Below are 18549 nucleotides of genomic sequence, written 5' to 3'. Positions count from 1 at the left end.
CCTAATGTGCCAATCGATATCAAATTCTGCTAATGGTCAATTTCAAAGAGGTGAACGTATGTTGTGTCCGAAAAAATAAAATTAAACTGTTATTTGAATGTACTTCCTTATAAATTTAAGGATATATATTTCGATAGCCCTTTGCCAGGGGTACTCCTAACGACTGAGCCGATAAGTTGGAGTCCATCACCATGGACACACTGGTTACGTGTGGTCAAAAAGTGGCAAAATCGAGTTCGCAAAATTGGGTTATGTAGTGCCACCTAAATATGGAGGACACGAGACTAGAGCTAAACACGGAAAATGGGAAAGTAAAATGGAAATGTAGATTCTGTGATACAAAGCACGCCGAGTGGAAGTAGTACGACGCCAGCGCACTACACAATTCGAGTCTAACATTTCGCCTCAGCATCGCTTATCCTCGAACCAATGTGCACCGCGTGGAGTGTCAGTGTTGTATTCAAGCGTAGCCGAAGCAACTCTGGTGAGTAGTCGATACCACAGCAAATCGGTACTCATTCGCTCAGCGGCAGCCATTTTAACTTTTGGCGTCGAAAATACGGCGAGGAAATCTGAGGAAGCCGGAGATCCTGTTGGTCTGTGTGATTTTTTCGCATCCAGCGCAAGCAGTGTGTAGTGCTCGAGGGCCCGTGGTTACCAGTGAGTGTGTGAGGAAGTTGAGAAGTTGAGTTTAAGAAGCGGAGTCGGATTTGCGGATTAGTAGTCTAACCAAAACCGAAGCAAAGATGTCGATGTCTGCCACGTGCTACAAGTGCAACCGGCCGGGCCACTTTGCCCGGGACTGCAGTCTCGGCGGCGGCGGAGGTCCGGGCGGCGTTGGAGGAGGCGGTGGTGGCGGCGGCGGCGGTATGCGCGGCAACGATGGCGGCGGCATGCGTCGCAACCGCGAGAAGTGCTACAAATGCAACCAATTCGGGCACTTCGCACGTGCCTGCCCCGAGGAGGCCGAGCGCTGCTACCGCTGCAACGGCATCGGGCACATCTCGAAGGACTGCACCCAGGCGGACAACCCGACCTGCTACCGGTGCAACAAGACCGGACACTGGGTGCGCAACTGCCCGGAGGCCGTCAACGAACGTGGACCGACCAATGTGTCGTGCTACAAGTGCAACCGCGCAGGACACATCTCCAAGAACTGCCCGGAGACTTTGAAGACTTGCTACGGCTGCGGCAAGAGCGGACATCTGAGGCGCGAGTGCGACGAGAAGGGCGGACGGAACTAGGCGCCACCACCCACCCGTGGCACCTCACAAATGTAATCATCGAAGGAGGAATATGAGTAATAATTCAACACACGAAGAACAACCAGAAGAAGATGAAAACGAAAAAAAAAATTAAAAAAACGAAAAATCAATTTGCTACAACATTCACAAAGCCAGCCAACAGCAACAACATCTAGAAGCGATAGCAGCAGCACCCAAGTCAAGATCAACCCCTTCAAAATAAAGAACCCACAACCACATCCACATCCCTCCATTAACACATGCAGCATATGAATCCATAATCCTGAACATCATCCAGTAACCATCGCTGATTCCAAAAGCCGAGCCTGCAGCGCGGTGCCAACGTCCCGAGAACTGAAAGAAGACAAGAAGTATTGGCTTTCCGAGGGAAAGCCGCCAGAAGAGGAATCACGGAGGAAGAGGGCAAAGGAACCTCGAGCAGGGGTCGGAGGAGCAGAACCAGAAGACGATAGCCAACGGCAGCTGTGCAGCCGAGAGAGCAGATGACACCGACGACGAGGAAGAGGATGAGGTAGAAGATGAGGAAGAAGACAAGACGACCCAATTTGTAAGATGAGACTAAACCACAACAGCAACAACAAAAGAATTCACCAAGCAAACCACTTTACTATAATTATACCTATATGATTATGATTATGCTGCAAGTGTTTGAATTTACTAATTACATTATAACGAATGGAATGAAACTATATAAGATTATATAAAGAAAAATACCTTAAAGAATACTATTTAAAGCAAATGATCCTATTAGGAGTTCCACAGCCAGAAACAACCGAAAGAAAAACGTAAATAAAAATTATAAAAACCAATGAAAAAGCGAAGAATCAGGCGGCTAGAAGATCAGGCCACGTTACCACTCGACTCCACTCAACTCCACTCCATCCAGCTGCTGCCGGCGAGCCTTGGGAATTATCCAGGATCTAAGACTGCCCATCCAGTAACCAGTATCCCACCCCTATACCATCAACTCCATCCACATCCATACCATACCACACACCCATCAGCCAAGACGCCCGGCAAGATCTCTCAAGCGGGGTAGCATGCTATGTAGCTCATAGCTGTGGAGCCAAAGGGGGCAGCAAACAAGAACAGAGAAGCAGACAAATAACAAGAAGAGAACATCAACAATGGTAGACATACACGACGACTTTGAAAACGGAACGCAACGCAACGCTGGAGAGGATGAGCTAAGCGGTTAAAGAAGCAGACAAGCCAGCGGCACTCAGAACACTCAGTGGGCAGATGAAGAAGACAACGGCACACACACACCTTCAGTTCAGTTCAGTTGGACGGACGGGACACAAAAGATGCGAGACCGAAACCTACGTACGATGAAGGAAATGAAAATTCAAATATCACTGTGATTGTTTTTTAATTGTAAATTAAAATGCTGGAGCTGCTGATTTGAGACAAAAAAAAAATAATCCCGCACCATGTGTTATGTCTTTGGGGTAATTCTTCTAGGGTCTTCCATGGTAACATCCTTCATTAGCCCCCCTGCCAATTTAAGGCATCTCCGCCCCTGAGCGGGAGAGAGCGATCACCCGCTTTCGCACTCTCTCCTTCTCGCTCGCGCAACCAGTTTACCGGCGATTTCCACAACTGCAGCTGCGGGAACACATGGCGCAGGCAGCTGATGGCGATGGCTGGATGGGAATATGGGGCTGGGGCTGGGGGCTCTCTTTTCGCTTATGTGCTCACGCCGCTTTCTTTGCTCTCCTGCCCTGTTCTGTACTGTGTGCAGTTCGCGTACCAGCACACACAAACACACACACACATGCATGCGTACATACGCGCGCGCTAAGTGAATACATACGTATGGTATGTATGTACGTACAGCGTGCTGCGAGGTACAGTCGCCGCTAATGGTGAAAACTGGCTGTGCGAAAAGGCAGGCAGAGAGCAAGAGGAAGAGAGAGAGTGGGCTCGGGGTGGGGTGGCAACTTCAACTTTGCCGGCTGCACTTGGCAACAAGTCTGCAAGCGACTGCGACTCCAATTGAGGGTCAAGGTCAGCGCTCGCGCATCAGCTGCTGCGCATGTGTGACGACCACGACGGCGGCCGCAACGCGACGGTGGCTCCGTGAAAGCTGCGCTCCGAGTTTCTGGAGCCGCATGCGGATGGGCAAGAAGCAGAGAGCGGTTGGCAAGCCGGTTTGGCCACTTTTTGCGCTTCTCCATACTTAAGTGCGGTGCGATCGCGGGGCGTCCAAGTAAACGCCGCATTTAGTTAGGCCTACGAGGGGCGCTACAATAGTACTGCGCAGCTTACACTCATCTGCATATGTTTGGTGACCATATGTACAAATGTAACTCAAATTTAGTCATACTAAATGATTTTGGAAACTTAAGTTCTTTAAGCTCTCTTTTGTAACAATGAAAATACCGAATATTACTAATTATAGTAGTCGCAATGCCTGACAACTTTCGGCATTTCAATTGTAAATTCAAACATTAAATAGATCTCATTCCCAAAGTTAGACAAAATTGCTGGAAGTATCTTAAAAATTCAAAAAAATGTCCAAAAGCAACTGCAGTGACTGCACATGCCGTTTGGCCAACGAGGTGGGCCAGCTAAAGGGTGACTACTTTCAGTTTAGACAGGAGTTCCCTGAGATCCCTCATAACACAGACCGCATCCTATAGCCATCGTGAATGCCCAGAGCAGGACGCTCGCCAAGCTGGTCCGCCAGATGAAGGAAGGCTGCAAGAAGGACGAGGAGGCCAAGGAATCCACTTTGTGCGGCCTGAATCCCTGCCTGAAGTGCCTGCAGCCTGACATACTCTACCACCTGGGCCTGAATACGGAGACCACGGACTTTCCCAAGGTTTTTGGGGATGTGAGGGTTAGTCCTGACCATTATCTAGTAGCTATAAGTATGCTAAGTGTATCTTCGCACAAAGTTTGTTTGCATGGGAGGCACTCCGGGTCGGATGGAAAACTTTGCCTACTACGTGATGCAGGAGATCGGGCTGAAGATAAACGCGGCTACCAAGCTACGGAACATATCGGAGGCCGGCCAGCGATTTTCCTTGTTCAAGGTGGGTCCCGTGCTCTGCGCCAGCCACGGAATGGGTTGTCCGTCGATCTCCATCCTGCTGCACGAACTCATCAAAATGATGTACCACGCCAAGTGCAAGGACCCCGTCTTCATCAGAATCGGCACCAGCGGCGGCATTGGCGTTGAACCCGGCACCGTGATCATCTCCTCCGAGGCGATTGATGGCCGCTTAAATCCCGCCCACGAGATCCTTGTGCACGGCGCCAGTGTCCAGCATGCCAGCCAGCTGGATGAGAGTCTGGCCGATGAAATCAAGATGTGCCATGATCCCTGCAAGGACAGCTATGAGGCTGTCATCGGCCGGACTCTGTGTGCCCATGACTTTTACGAGGGCCAGTCGCGCCTAGATGGAGCCTTTTGCGAGTACACGCCCGAAATGAAGAAGTCCTACTTGGAGACGCTGCAGAGCCAGCAGGTGAAGAACATCGAGATGGAGAGCTTGGCCTTTGCCGCACTCACCAGTAGGGCCAACATCAGGGGCGCGGTCGTCTGTGTGGCCATCCTGAATCGCCTAAATGGGGATCAAGTGAGTTCATTGCAGTCCATTATCATAATGCTACCAACTAAAACCCCTACTAAGATCAAAACGTCCCATGATGTTTTGTCCAAATGGGAGAAGAGACCACAGGAGCTGGTGGCCCGCTATATACGCAAGGTTCTTTACCATAACGACGATGACGATGAGTCGGAGCAGCCGGAGGACGAGGCCGAAGCAGGAGCAGGTGGGGCCGGGGACACCCAAAAGGCGCCTGCAGAAGAAGCCGAGTAAGAAGTCCTTCGTATCTAGGGAAACGAATCTGCATTATTATTCAAAGTTTTGATCATTAAAGACATCTCTGGTTGTTCAGTTCAATGGTATATATTCTTTTATTTAATGTTCAATTACAATATTAGGAATTTATGCTACACAATTGATAGGTTTCTTCGGGTTTCATTTTTGGTTAGTACAGCTGTTGCAGAACCTTTGGATAGAGGCTAGGAGACTCGCTTAACGCTAAACTAGTCACGAAATGAGTACCAGTGGAAACCAGGACGAACTGCGCCCGGAGCTCTAATAGAATCACAAACAAAGTACACAATGCATGCGCATATATAGCTAATATTATCATAATCTGTATCTGTATTAAGTTACAATTTAAACTAAAACATGAGGTTCTGGTTCTATGGATTCCACTGTCCGCCCACCGTCACCATCTAAATCAACATACTGACGAAGATGGGCAGCCTTAAACCGATGCTCCACTACTTCTCCGACTTGTTGCGCGTTTTCATCTGGCCAGTGGCAGTTCCACCCTGGGATCTCTCCGATTTCCGGCTGCTCGAGCGGGGCAAGGTGGTGCAGCTAGCAGACATGGATTTGTCCTGCAATAGATCAAGAAAGTAGATCAAAGATTAGAGTCTGTAATTCGATCGGAGCGTCTAAAACAACATGCTGCAAATCCTTAAATCTGGGGGTTAGTAACGCAACTGTACAGAAAGATAATGCCATATTGGGGGCCATGGAAGTTAAAGGCGGAGCAGAAGTCGCCCGGCGGTGAGCGAAACATAACACGGGGATGATGAGAGCTTCGAAAGCGGGCTTGCGGCTGGGCTTACTTCAAATCTGTGTCTCTTTGGCCGCCAGCTGCTCATCCTCGGGCTGCTGCTGGCTGGGATTAGCTATGTTACGCAGCACATTAGCTTTGATATTCTTGAACAGTTGTCCGATACCTGACTTGCGTTCCACGCTACCCGTCGATGTCTGGCTGATGGCGTCCGGTTGGGGACTCAATGAGTGCTTCTTGGGTGGCAAGGGCGGTGGTGGAGCTCGTCCCTTACCATGGTTGGCCTTGGGCCGCAATGAGGGTGATGGTGAGGCTGACACAGAGGGCTCTGGTTCCAGTTGGGCACGGAAACTGTGCTTAATCTCCTCAAGAGTCTCGCGCATTTCACGCGGCGACATTGGACGTGGCCGCTCGGGCAGAAAAGGATCTGGAGCAGATGCAGAAGCGCTTAGAACCAGCAAAAATGGGTCTATCGGTGGATGGACATAGGGTTTGCTTTGGAAAGGTGATCCTGAATCAGTAGTTTCAGCAGATCCATTCGGAGTCTGGTTTTGACTTCTATCCTGGCTTAAATCTTTGATATTCTTAGCATCCACTTCATCTGAGACACATTTCTTTGGTTCTTCAAACAATGCATCTTCAAACGGCTCCTCTTCTATGGAATTATGCTGCCGCTCTTGGGGCAACAACTTTTCCTCTCTTGCGTAGTTAGCCACCACTTCACTTATGTGCTCCTCTATCAAAGGCAAGGCTTCAAAAAAGGCCTCATCTTCTGCATCATCGTTCACCTCCTTCACCACCTTTTCCAACTCCTGGGACTGGATGCTTTCAGAACTCTCCACAATTTTCAGTTCATGAGCTCCTGGAACTGAGCTCTTCCCTCGCACACCTTGAAAATACAGCTGGTTGTCTAAGTAGACCTCGTCTCTCATCTCTTCCAGCAACTGCTAACCAACACCAATCTCTAAACGGATTAAGATAGTTCCAAAAAGAAGGACTGAAATGATTCCTACCTCATTGCGTTTGGACTTGGCTCGAGCCTTGGAAGCGTTTGTCATGGAGGAGGTGCGACTGAGACCACTGACAGGTTCGGCGCTCGAGTAGCCAGAGCTGATGTCATCTTGGCTGCGAATGTTGTAGCTGGGGTGGATACGAAATAATGTGATGAGATAGCTTTATCGAATTTGGCGAATTAAAAACTTGAAATCGACAAAGGGGATTTCCCAAATATTGAGTTTCTTGTGGTACTACTGAATAATGACTCACTTGAAATCGCCGGCATTCTTGGCGGTCACATCCACCTCCGTAAAATACATGCCCGTGGAGTGGCGTGTTCCGCTGCCGGATCTGCCCACGGGCGTCTGATTTCTTGGCCTCAGGAGACGTGCGCCAGTGGCTGTGGAACGCATGACCACCGCCGACGATGTCATCGAGGACATCATCACGTCGTCCAGCTCGTCCTGCGTGCGATGCATATCCGGTTCGCTGAGATCGCTAAGGCTGTAGCTCCGCTTGATCGTCTGCACCAGATTGCCGCCTCCCTTCAGTGGATCAATGTTGTTAAGTGGTAGATCGTGGATGATGGAGCAGAGCACAAGAGTTGCCATTTGAATAATTTAATATTAACCACAACTAATCGGAAACTTAGGTGTAAACATTATTGGAACAAAAATATAAATGCTAGTGGGCGACAGTGTTAATGTGATGAAGTGTAAGTGTCTCGCTGAGTGTGTAAAATTCAATTGTTCGCTGAGTATCTGTATGCTTGATGGTAGCCATCTTCAGTAGGTTTCCACATCCACATCGGGCGTGGGTTCGCGCAGCTTGCGGCGGGAGCGGATCACATTGATGGTGCTGCTGGAGCTCTTGGCTCCCTCCATATCGTTCTGTTTCTGGCCGCGTTTGCCTGCAGCCTTGGCAGTGCTAGCAGCACGACGTGGTTGTGCCTTCCGGACGGGCAAGTCCCGGATACGGGCTGCTCCGGCATCGCCCAGGGGCTCATCATCGAGCTCCGCCTCCTCGCTAACTTCTCGAATAATCAGTCGCCTGGTCTCGGTCCTCGGCTCGTAGATCGTCTCCGTGTAGCTCTCGATGCTGCTCAAGGAACTGGCCCGCGGCAGCCAATTGTCCGTGCTGTCCATTGTGTCCTGGCCCCGGAACAGCTCATCGGCCGAATGGGAGTTCTGCAGGCCGCGTCCATGGCCAGATGGTGCCGTGGTCAGCGCGTAGGTCTAGCGGTAAGCGGGTTAGTGGCAATCGAGCGGTGCAGGCAGGTGCGTTTAGTTGGGATTTTGAGTTTTGTTTGGTGGGTTAAATGCAAAGAAACATAAGTGAAGAAACGAAAACGTTAATTAAAATAGAGGCAACGCAAAAGTCTCAAATTGAAATGAATTGCAGCTGGGTCAAATGAAGCACATACACACGCGTTCAAGAGATGTCTCATGCCCGGCATCTATTTATATTTGTATGCCCTACCCTAGGAGGCGATTCGGAATTGGAATTAGAATTGTGCAACTATGCAACTGGGCAGCTGGGAAGGCGACAACGGCGATGGCCGAGTGGAAGTGGCGGAATGCAAATGTGGAAACAAGGAGTGCCAGACAGATGTCTTGGGTACCAGCTACGCACAAAAGACTCCCATGGAGAACACAAATATATACCGAAAGAAGAAGTACTTTTACAAACGAGTTTCTTTGTCTTGAAACAAAGAAATGAAGCTACTTGCATGCTGAATTTCGATGGGAAATACCCTGCATACATAATTAGTTCCTATTACCTTATGCGATTCCAGCTACTTAATCATCCACGCACTATAAATACTCTTTGCCCAGAAATCCGAAAAATTAGCTTACGTTCTATGTACAAACAATAGGTAAATAAAAATATATTTTTTCCCTTTCCTATCCTGCATTTGCACAGATGTCTTTGTCAGTCAACAAAGAAAGCTCAAGTGTTCCTCCAGTCATCAGATGATTGACTCAGATTCTTTGTTGAAAATCGTCTTGAGTTAACCACAAGGAATGTGCAACTGAACCTGCTAAACAGATCACTTGCACCTTTCATTCAATGTTTTCTCTATTCTTTGACCTACATCAAGGGGCATTTGTTACCGACTGCATTAGTTCATCATTTGGTGGCTGCATTTCAGATGCCTTAAAAACTGTTGCAGTCCACAAGTGACTTGGCCCACATCTGCATTGTTTACAAACAGTTGTGAATTGCGGCGAGTATCTGGCATCTTTGGCATGGGTTTGTTTCAGATATTGTTTTTATTACATTATTTCAACATGATGATTTATCTTTCAGCGTGTATCACGTATAGTATATATAGTGAACGGGCTACACAAAGAGAAACACACTACAAACTAATCCAAAACAAACACGCAAATGGCACAAAAGAGCATTCCATTCTAAACGTTTAGACTAAATAATAATAAAAGTAAATGTAAAGAGAAGGCGATCAAATGATGAAGGCGATGATGTTGATGATTCTCCGACGAGGAGCTCCCCGCACTCGGCTGCAGATTCGCTGGCCAGTTGGCGATGATCAAGATGAGCACGCGAGAGTGTTGCGCAAATTTTCGAATATAGAACAGCAGAAGCTGATGTCTGTTTGCTGCTCACTTTATGCAACGACGCTGGAGGCGATCGAAAATGGCCAAATGAATGTGGTTACCGACTCGAGTGAGTGTGCGAGATTGTGGGTGAGTGTGTCAGTGGGGGCAGTGTGTGGTGTGTGAGTTGCGAACTGTGTGTGGGGAGGATTACCTTGATGGCCGTCTGCATGAGGACATTGGTGGCATAGTTTACTCCCTTGGAGCCCAGCTGCAGCACCGCCGAATAGCCCCGCTCTTTGGCCTGATTCACGTACTCGTCGATCTCCTGCACAATGAGAAGAAATTATGATGTACTGAGCGATCTATATATACACTCGAGTTCTCTGGTCCCACCTGTTCGTGGCGCGTCAACATCGGATGCACGAATTTGCGATACAAAGTCGAACTGCCCTTTGTGGCCGGCGAGAGGAGCCAGAACACCAGGGCCACCTTCACCTCGTAGTAGAACGGCAGCCAGGAGATGAATATGTCCGTGAATGTTTCTATGCATGTGAAAAATGCAAAGACAATCCAGTACATCATCCATTTAACCTGGGGCGAGAGAAGAGTGGACATTATAAACGCTTAAATCATCATTTTCGAGCTCAGTTCGCTACGTTTTCAAAATACGTGTTCAGATACTCACATATTCCTTGACATCCTTGGTCCTGACGGCCTTGTAGGAGGCATAGGCCGGGTACAGGGTGCCGCAGAACAATCTGAAAGCGGGAAAGAGTAAACTCTGGGCACAAGTGCGCGGCGCAAGGAATATGACAATCAGTGAGCAGATGCAGGCCGTGTTGAAGGAGAGGCATGGCAGAGGACAGCGCTGCAGCAGCTCCAGCATTCGGCCCAACGCATTAAGGTTCTGGACAACTTTGGGAGTAGTTGCGTTGGGCAGCGGAACACGCTCCTCCACTATGTAGGCACCCCCGTACTCATTCTCGGGAAAATCACTGTCCAGCGAGCTCAGCGAGTCGCCCAGCTGATAGAGCGGATATGGGGCCCGTTGCTGCTGCTGCTGTTGTGGGGCGTAGATAAACTTGGGATACACGGGTATCACGTCCTCTGGCTGATCCTCGAGCGAGTAACTGCGTCCGTAGACTGTGCCCGGCGGATGACGTAGGCGGCGGAGATTAGCTGGCCGCTGGTAGAAGAGCGGCGGCTCCTGCTGATAGATTGGCCTCATGGCAACGGGGATGCATTGCCCGCAGCGCGGATCGCAGATAGTTCCTGGCCGCTAGAACGCCGAGCAGAGACTGCCGTAGCTCGGCGTCTAACGCTCAGGCGGGAGGTCTATTAATAAATCCACGATCGGGTCTAGAGAGAACCAGCAATATAGGAGCACTCAATGTTTACACGGAGGAATGCGCCGCAGTTCCGAAAGTTGCGACAGAGGCGTTCAAGAAAGTAGCACATCAATCTCAAGATATTTGAATCTTTAAATAAGGAAGGATACTTTAGCGAGTAATGGAAGAAATCGCCTCGATTTTGTTACTTAGATGTATAAACTATGTCTATGAAAGTAAAGTTTGATTCGAATTTAAGGTGTATTGAAATAATGGAAAATTCCAACGGCGGAGCTAGACACTTGGCCGCGACTGTGCCACATTATGGGCAAGCGTCGAGTTGCCAATTCGACCGCGATCTATAAATATTGACAACAATAGCGGAGTCACAGAGAGTCGCCGGGTCGCCGACAGACTATATCCACATGTTCTGCACCCAAATCGGGCGAGGCTAGTGCGTTAGCCTCGGAAACCCAGAGCTCGGAAAGTTGCAACTCCAAATTAGGAGTTCAATTGAGGGTTACACACATATGCTGCGCACACTCGTGCACAAGTGAACGGTACTTTGCGACAGCTGATTAATAAACAAACAATGCGGCAATTGGCGAATCGAGGAAATGTACAAAACTCAGAAATCAGAAGCGTGACGCCCACACAATTAGGAAACGACGACGGGCTTCGTAGGTGCTTTTCTCGCTTTCGAAGGCCGAGCTTGAAAATTTAGTTTTGTTTTTTGGGGGTCAGCAGCTGCAGCGCTCTCACTCGCACTCACACTCACCTGCGTGGGCTATGAAGTCGGGGTTTGCTATAGTAATCGGTTATTACTCACATTATAAGCCGCGAAAACAGGCTGCTGATCATCTTGAGCGTCGCCTGGCTGCTCTAGGGGAAAACTGTAGGCTATTCAATCAGAGTCCACTCCGCTATCCTGGCCTCCTTTTCAACCCCAATTTTCACCTGGAATTTCCTTGACTTTTCCGTAAATTATGGGGTTTGGCGATACTTTTTGGGCAATATCGAAATTAAATTCACAGACTGTTGTTTAAGTCGATTTAAATTCCATTTACTTTTTGGTAACTGCAATTGAATTCGAAGGACTTCGCGATTAATTGGCTACGCAATTTTAAGCACCTTGTTGCGTCGCCTGTGGATAATTGCGAATCGCATGCTCGACTTCAACTACATGGCTTTGTGCTCAGTCGAAACAGCCGCGTCTTTGTGCCCCGCTTTGCAACTGCATTCGCATTGCCCGCGAACAAATCGCTTTTGTTTAATTCTCAGCAAACAAAAAGAAACGCTTGTAGGACAGAGACAGACGAACAACAACAAGGCTGCTGCGCTAGCGATGTGCTGAAATTTTCGTTCTCGCGCATACTGCCCAAACAAAATACCGCCTGGAAAAATACCAACAAAATGCAAATGCCATACGGTTGACCATAAGACTAAGACTAGATTGGTGAATAGTCAATTCAATCCAAGTTGGTTTCTTTTAGTTAACAGTTCATCAGTTATAGGAGAAAACTATTTTCAAATCAGATTTTATCCCATTTTCCTTTTAAATCATCTTAAGTTGCATCTAAGAAAACTACTCTGAAATCCATATCAGATTGTATTGTATATTTGTTTGGATATGTTGGGTTAACTATGGTGAATTTCCTGAAAGTGACCGTACTGCAAGTGGCGCGCTTTTTGTTTGCCAACGTTTCCAACGATCTCTACTCGCAGCCACACCATCCACTCGATTGGGAAATTGACAAACCGCACATAATTTGGCGAAATAAGAGCGAAAACAGACGAAAATGGCGCAGATTGCACCAGACTGCAAGGACACGCAGGTAAGCACAATTGCATAGCACTGAGATGTCAAACATTCCATTGGTTTTGGTTGCAGGACTTTCAATTCAAACTGCACCACAAGGTTGTTGCGTTCAAAAAATGCGGTGAGCCCCGCAGCAATGTGAACCTGCTGGCGGTCTCCAGCAGCCGGGGATTACTCTTTGCCGGGAGTCCAACGCAGCCGGAACTCAAAGGTAATGTAACTTGAGTTAGCTGGGTTAAAAATATAGATTTAACCTGGTTCTCCTTGCAGTGATCATTGTAAAGGATTTGGTCAATGCGAAGAGCACAGGCCAACAGCCGCAGGCGCGTCTGGTGACACTGCCCAGTATTCCGAATTACATTGCTTGCAACTCCGATGGTAACCTGCTGGCCGTGAATTACACCCAAAACGGCACCAGCCTGCTCAGCATATATGCGGTGATATCGTTCATGACCCCTGATGTTCGTCCTGTTTCCAGTATTCGCTTGGCCGCCGAGGATCACGTGTACAGCGTCCAGCTGCTCTGGAATCCAGTGCTGCCCAACAGCCTGGCCGTTGTTTTGAGCAACGGAGCGCTTGCGATGTATGCCCTGAAGGAGGGGGGACACGTTGAAATGCACTCGCTGAACAAGGATCAACAAGTTAAGTGCGGCTGCTGGTCGCCCAAGGGCAAACAGATCGCTCTTGGTTTTTCCGGCGGCACGGTAAAGCAGTTCAAGCCGGATCTGACTCTGGCCAAGCAGCTTTTGTGTCCTCCGAATATACATGATGCCCCCTTTGACACCATCGCTATACAGTGGCTGTCGACATTTCAGTTTGCAGTGATCTTTCTCCAGCATGGCGAGGACTGTAGCCCCTCGCTGTACATCCTAAATGCTCCCAAGGATGGTGCGCCCAGATACATACAGTACTATGACATCTGCTACAGCATTAACGGCCCCAGGAACGATCAGTTCGTATTTTGCCATGTGCCCCAGTGGAATCTGCTGCTCGTAGTCTCGGCTAATGGCGTGGAAGTGGGCATTATGGGATCAACCGAGGCTGGCGATTCACCAGCTTGGCAGCAGCTTACATTGCTGGATGAGGCACGCATTGAAATGCCCCTAAGTGAAGACAAGGATGAGACTTTTCCGCTGGGCTTTGCTTTTGACACTTCTACAACGCACCAGCTGACGATAAATGAGCAGAAGCTGCAGACTATGCCCATGGTGCATGTTTTGAGTTCGGATGGAATATTGCTCTCATTCAACTTTCTTAATATGCTGCCGACGGCGGTGTCTGTTTGTTCACCACCTCCTCCAGTGGCCGATACTTCTGGGCAGTTCAAGCCGTTGAATACGCTGCTTGCTAGTGAGGAAGAAGAGCAGCCGGCTTGGGCAGCCAGTCCGCCCACCAAGGCTCCTGCTCTAACTCCTGCTGCTTCCTCGGACATATCTTTTGCATTCCCACCGAATACCGTTACTTCAACCCCAGCTCCCTCGAAGGATAAGCAACCATCATTGTTTTCTGGCTTTGGAGCAGCTGCAGCTAAGGCACCTGCTTCGCAGCTATCTTTTGGAACTGCTCCGACTTCTAGTCCACTTTCGTTTGGTGCTCCAGCTACCAATGCAACCAAGCCAACAACACCATTTGGTGCTCCAGCTACCAATGCAGCCACGCCAACAACACCGTTTGGTGGATTTGGCACGCAGGCAACGACTACTGCCATGGGTAGTATGTTTTCTGCTTCAGGAGCAAATGCCTTTGGGGGAATGGCATTGAACAAACCGGCTGTTGCCAGTGTGACACCCCGAACAGCGGCACCAGGGTCAACAGCTCCCACAACTCCTTCTGCTTCTGCTCCAGCAAACAAACCACTGTACACGGTTCCTTCAACATTCACACCAGTGGACACAAAACCAGACACTTCAGCTCCACCATCAATTGCAGATGAAAGTCTTAAGCCTGACGACATAGAGCCTATTATCAAGGACATGATTGCCCTACAAATCGAAGCCTTTAGCCAGGATATCCAAAAGCAAAAGGAACAGACGAAGGAACTCTTCAAAGGCGTAATTACTGTTGGTCTTACTCTGATTCCTGTATCAAAGTTGTTATTCCGCAGATTGCAGCACCATCTGCTTTGAGGGCATACGCAAAGAGACTGGATGATCTTCAGGAGCTCAATGACCAAGCCAAGGATGTGGAGTTCGAGTTGGATGTACAGGGATTGCGACAGGGTCTTAATGAGGCATATGCCATCGTAGCAGAGTGTCGCGGGAAGCTGGAGATTTATAGAAAACCAGAGTGGGTAAATGACTTTAAATATATAAGCTAGTTTAAATCCGTAATTTTCGTTTAGGATTACGCGTTTAATGAACTCGAGCTCCTGTGATCCCTCTGGCCGTCGCATGCTAGCTCGTCTTCAGAGCTACGTGGCTGCCAATGAGGCCCAGCTGCGTCTTGCCCAGCAGCATGTCGATGTGCAGTGGGAACAGTTTCAGGATGTTGTGCGGCGCAATTCGAAGTCTCGCATGCACATGCCTTGCCTAGAGGGAATCTATCAACGACTGACAAGACTTCAAAACCTCACTTCTAACCAGCGAATTCTACAGAACAACATAAAGGCCAAACTTAAGGAGCGCGGATTGCTGCAGGCCGCTCTGCTCGACCAGGAGAAAAGTCGCACCCGCACCAACGAAGCGTTAGTAGAAGTTATTGTGACCTCTCTCTTTATGCGACTATAACTTTTTTGTTTAGAGTGGATACATTGGCCGACTCCATTCTCAAGATGAGTCTTAGCCAGGTAGTGGACTCTAATGCAGCCAAGCTCTCTCGAGAAAGACTACAAAAAATCCGTAATGTTGTCCAGCTGCAGAAGATCAATGTCATTTGTCCCCAGCGACCAGATCGAGTGGGGCTCAAGTCGGAGGTTATTTTGGAAACGAAACGAAGGGCGGAGCAAATTAAAAAAGCAGCAGCCAAACCTGCAACAGCCAACAAATACACCCAATCAGCAGTCGCTCCGCCTCCCACACCAAATTTTGCATCCACGCCAGCTGTCGCACCCATGCCACAAGCAAGTGTCACAGTGGCTCCTCCACTGCCTAAACCAATGCCATCTATACCGTCCCTTGTGGAAAAGCCTGGAGTGCCCACACATCCCACAACTCCAGCGGCTACGTCATTTTCCTTCAGCCAAAGCAGCCCGTTTGTGAATACATCTACTGTGACGCCAACGACAAATACTATGACTCCTGGCGAAGCTGCCAAGCCGGGTCTATCCATTTTCGGCGGCAGTACTAGTTCCAGCTTTAGTTTCGGCGGTGGTGCTGCCAAGTCGACGCTCTCATTCGGAGCAGGATCGCCAGCCGTGGCAGCTCCTACCCCAAAACCAAACCCGTTGGCAGCGGTCGAAAAACCAACACCAGAGCCGACTAAGCCCAAAGAGCAGAACGCAGCTATGACTCCTGGCGAAACTGCCAATCCGGGTCTATCCATTTTTGGCGGCATTACTAGTTCCAGCTTTAGTTTTGGCGGTGGTGCTACCAAGTCGACGCTCTCTTTCGGAGCAGGATCGCCAGCCGTGGCAGCTCCTACCCCAAAACCAAACCCGTTGGCAGCGGTCGAAAAACCAACACCAGAGCCGACTAAGCCCAAAGAGCAGAACGCAGCTCTAGAACTCAAGGCGGTGCAACCCGAAACAGAAGAGTCAAAAGTACCCCAAAAACCAAAGGCAGAGACGGAAAACAAATCCTTTGGATTTGGAGGATTTACAGGAACTGGAGATACTGCCGGAAATACTTCCAGCTCCCCGTTCAGCTTTGGCGGGCTCGGTTCATCTCTAGGTTTCGGTGGAACAGCCGCGGCTGTGCCGAAATCTGAACCTTCCAGCACGGCATCCACTAATGTAGCCACATCAGCTTCAACTGCACCGTTTGGCATCTTCTCGGCAGCTTTGGCAAAACCATCCAACTCTGAACCGATCACCACAGTGACTAGCAGCACAACCACCATCACCAGCAAACCCACGAATGTAATAGCTTCTAGCAGCTCAACTGATGCTCCTTCCGCGACCAACAACTCGGCTCCTATTGGAGGCCTATTTAGCTCTGTGAACATCTGCAAGCCCAACACTCCTGCAGGTAAGCTATGGTTTCTTTTATTAATATACCTTACGCATAAATGAATAAACGGCTATATTTGTCTTTTACTTTCCAGATAACACCAAACCAGCCAACATTTTTGGAGGCGGTTCGTCCGCTGGTAGCTTTTCATTTGGCGGAACGACTGATGCCTCAAAGGGATTATTCGGCAGTATCAAGTCGGTGACATCAGCCACAACAGCTCCCACAAGTGTGACGGAGGCGAACAACAAAACTGATCCTATTTCAACCCCCGCATTAACCATTTCAACTACTACTACTACGACGGCTGTATCAAGTCCAGCAGTAGTTTCTGCGGCAGTCACCGCAGCAATTCCGGCATCATCGAGCACAACGGTAACATCTAGCACTGCTGTTCCTGGCAGCGCGTTCTCCTTCTCAAACGCATTTAGCACTCTAAGTGCGGGAGGTGCTGTAGCTCCAACTACCACCGCTCCACCTCCCTTAACTGCCAACAGCCCCAGCTCTACATCTACAGGCAGTAATTCGTCGAATTCAGTGTTTGGTGGTGGCTTTGCAGCAGCAACATCAACAGCGGCTCCAGTGGCTAATCCCTTTCAGTCAGCTGCAAAAAGTCCAGTTTCGAGTGGAAACATTTTTGGCAGTATACCTAAGCCGGAGACCAGCGTTTTCGGAGGGGTTGCAACTGCTCCATCAAACACCACGGCTGCGGCAACACCAGCTGCACCACCAGTGGGTCTCTTTGCATCGGCCGCGATTAGTAACCCTTCGCCGTTTGGTAGTCCCACGACTAGTGCACCAGCCTCTGGCGTCAACATTTTTGGTCAGGCTGTTAAGCCAAGTGTCTTTGGTCAACCAGCACAAGCAGGCGATAGCGGAGGATCAATTTTTGGTGGCGGATCCGCCAGTACACCTTTTGGATCCAGCTCAATTTTTGGAGGAGGTAATACGCAGAGCGCCCCGGCTGCAGGAAGTACTTCAATTTTTGGCCAAAAAGTGTTTGGTCAATCATCAGCGGCTGCACCGGCAGAAGGTGGAAATATATTCTCCAATCCCGTCGGCAGTCCGCAAGCTTCTCCTTTTGGTGGCGGAGGAAACTCCATTTTCGGATCACCAGCAACAGCTTCGCCCGCATCTGGCGGATCGATCTTTGGCGGTGGCAGCAGCTCTGGTGGATTTGGCTCCTTCACGCAGACAACACCAGCTCAGGGGGGCTTCGGTGGTGGATTTGGACAGAGCGGAGGAGGATCTGTGGCGCAGACTGGTTTTGGCTCACCTCAAACCGCGCAGCAACAAACGACGACACCAGGTGGGTTTGGAGCCAAGCCCGTTTTCGGTGGATCCCCGGCTTTTGGGGCTAGCCCCACGTTTGGGGGAGGTGCCACCTTTGGCAGTCCGAAGGGATTTGGTGGATTTGGCGGTGCCAGCCCAGTAGCCTCCCCTCCACCCTTTGGTGCTGCTGCAAAGCCGGCACAGGGAAACATCTTTGAAACGTTGGGGGGACAGGAATCGGGACTCTCTTTCGGAAATCTAGCACAGACTGGAAACTCAAATGCACAGAAGCCAGCGTTTGGCGGGTAAGTTCGACAGACATACATACATATGCGTACTTATTTAAGTATTTCCCAGAATGTATACGACTAACGCGATCTTAAATTTTCCTATTTCAGATCGAGCTTCATGAATTATCGTTGAGTTCATAATAAATATGTTGCATAACTCAATAGTTTTGCTTGCTAATGAAATAAATGATTATTAAAATGTACAAAAAGTGTATTTTTTTTACTTCACGCGAAGAATGTGTACTGAACTTGATGATAAGGGTTTCTTTTTGTATGAAATACTTGCTATGGTACTCATGCTAAGGTT

General features: G+C 49.1%; 4 protein-coding genes across 19 annotated transcripts; 3 read left to right on the top strand and 1 right to left on the bottom strand.

The window, feature by feature from the left end:
• Positions 1-524: 524 nt before the first annotated feature.
• On the top strand, positions 525-2348 carry LOC117135547 (CCHC-type zinc finger protein CG3800). The gene has a single exon (XM_033295840.1). The coding sequence runs from the start codon at positions 747-749 to the stop codon at positions 1242-1244; it is 498 nt and encodes a 165-aa protein (XP_033151731.1). The 5' UTR covers positions 525-746; the 3' UTR covers positions 1245-2348.
• An 848-nt stretch (positions 2349-3196) lies between these two features.
• LOC117135543 (uridine phosphorylase 1) lies at positions 3197-5179 on the top strand. Of its 3 annotated transcripts, none has more exons than XM_033295836.1 (4): positions 3197-3829; positions 3911-4110; positions 4169-4852; positions 4907-5179. In XM_033295836.1, exons 1-4 carry the CDS (start codon positions 3811-3813, stop codon positions 5093-5095), a joined length of 1092 nt encoding a protein of 363 aa, XP_033151727.1. In that variant the 5' UTR covers positions 3197-3810; the 3' UTR covers positions 5096-5179. The 3 variants fall into 3 exon arrangements, with proteins under 3 accessions (XP_033151727.1, XP_033151726.1, XP_033151728.1); XM_033295835.1 differs by having other exon boundaries at positions 3197-3845; XM_033295837.1 differs by having other exon boundaries at positions 3199-3573; positions 3860-4110.
• LOC117135540 (receptor expression-enhancing protein 1) lies at positions 5167-12105 on the bottom strand. Of its 14 annotated transcripts, XM_033295820.1 has the most exons (9): positions 11823-12105; positions 11585-11757; positions 10113-10905; positions 9821-10018; positions 9639-9752; positions 7137-7411; positions 6884-7010; positions 5923-6817; positions 5596-5688 (listed from the first exon to the last, which is right to left on the bottom strand). In XM_033295820.1, the coding sequence occupies exons 3-8, from the start codon at positions 10653-10655 to the stop codon at positions 5924-5926; spliced, it is 2151 nt and encodes a 716-aa protein (XP_033151711.1). In that variant the 5' UTR covers positions 10656-10905; positions 11585-11757; positions 11823-12105; the 3' UTR covers positions 5596-5688; position 5923. The 14 variants fall into 14 exon arrangements, with proteins under 14 accessions (XP_033151718.1, XP_033151721.1, XP_033151713.1 ...); XM_033295822.1 differs by having other exon boundaries at positions 5569-5688; positions 6037-6817; positions 11585-12105; XM_033295823.1 differs by having other exon boundaries at positions 5569-5688; positions 6037-6814; positions 11585-12104.
• Positions 12106-12459: 354 nt separating this feature from the next.
• LOC117135539 (nuclear pore complex protein Nup214) lies at positions 12460-18441 on the top strand. The gene is made up of 8 exons (XM_033295818.1): positions 12460-12590; positions 12647-12785; positions 12845-14625; positions 14679-14860; positions 14916-15257; positions 15314-16698; positions 16775-18257; positions 18351-18441. Exons 1-8 carry the CDS (start codon positions 12555-12557, stop codon positions 18373-18375), a joined length of 5373 nt encoding a protein of 1790 aa, XP_033151709.1. The 5' UTR covers positions 12460-12554; the 3' UTR covers positions 18376-18441.
• Positions 18442-18549: the final 108 nt, after the last annotated feature.

This window comes from Drosophila mauritiana, chromosome 2R (assembly GCF_004382145.1).
Source record: "Drosophila mauritiana strain mau12 chromosome 2R, ASM438214v1, whole genome shotgun sequence".
Lineage (NCBI taxonomy): Eukaryota > Metazoa > Arthropoda > Insecta > Diptera > Drosophilidae > Drosophila > Drosophila mauritiana.
This window is presented reverse-complemented; position numbering and strand designations above follow the sequence as displayed.

Coding starts and splice junctions, on each gene's coding strand:
- LOC117135547 (XM_033295840.1), top strand. CDS start 747: ATGTCGATGTCTGCCACGTGCTACAAGTGCAACCGGCCGGGCCACTTT.
- LOC117135543 (XM_033295835.1), top strand. CDS start 3,782: ATGTCCAAAAGCAACTGCAGTGACTGCACATGCCGTTTGGCCAACGAG. Junction 3,846..3,910: donor CGAGGTGGGCCAGCTAAAGG/GTGACTACTTTC, acceptor CGCATCCTATAG/CCATCGTGAATGCCCAGAGC. Junction 4,111..4,168: donor AGGTTTTTGGGGATGTGAGG/GTTAGTCCTGAC, acceptor CTTCGCACAAAG/TTTGTTTGCATGGGAGGCAC.
- LOC117135540 (XM_033295819.1), bottom strand. CDS start 10,655: ATGAGGCCAATCTATCAGCAGGAGCCGCCGCTCTTCTACCAGCGGCCA. Junction 10,019..10,112: donor CCAAGGATGTCAAGGAATAT/GTGAGTATCTGA, acceptor CTCTCGCCCCAG/GTTAAATGGATGATGTACTG. Junction 9,753..9,820: donor TGTTGACGCGCCACGAACAG/GTGGGACCAGAG, acceptor CTCATTGTGCAG/GAGATCGACGAGTACGTGAA.
- LOC117135539 (XM_033295818.1), top strand. CDS start 12,555: ATGGCGCAGATTGCACCAGACTGCAAGGACACGCAG. Junction 12,591..12,646: donor CAGACTGCAAGGACACGCAG/GTAAGCACAATT, acceptor TTTTGGTTGCAG/GACTTTCAATTCAAACTGCA. Junction 15,258..15,313: donor CGCACCCGCACCAACGAAGC/GTTAGTAGAAGT, acceptor TTTTTTGTTTAG/AGTGGATACATTGGCCGACT.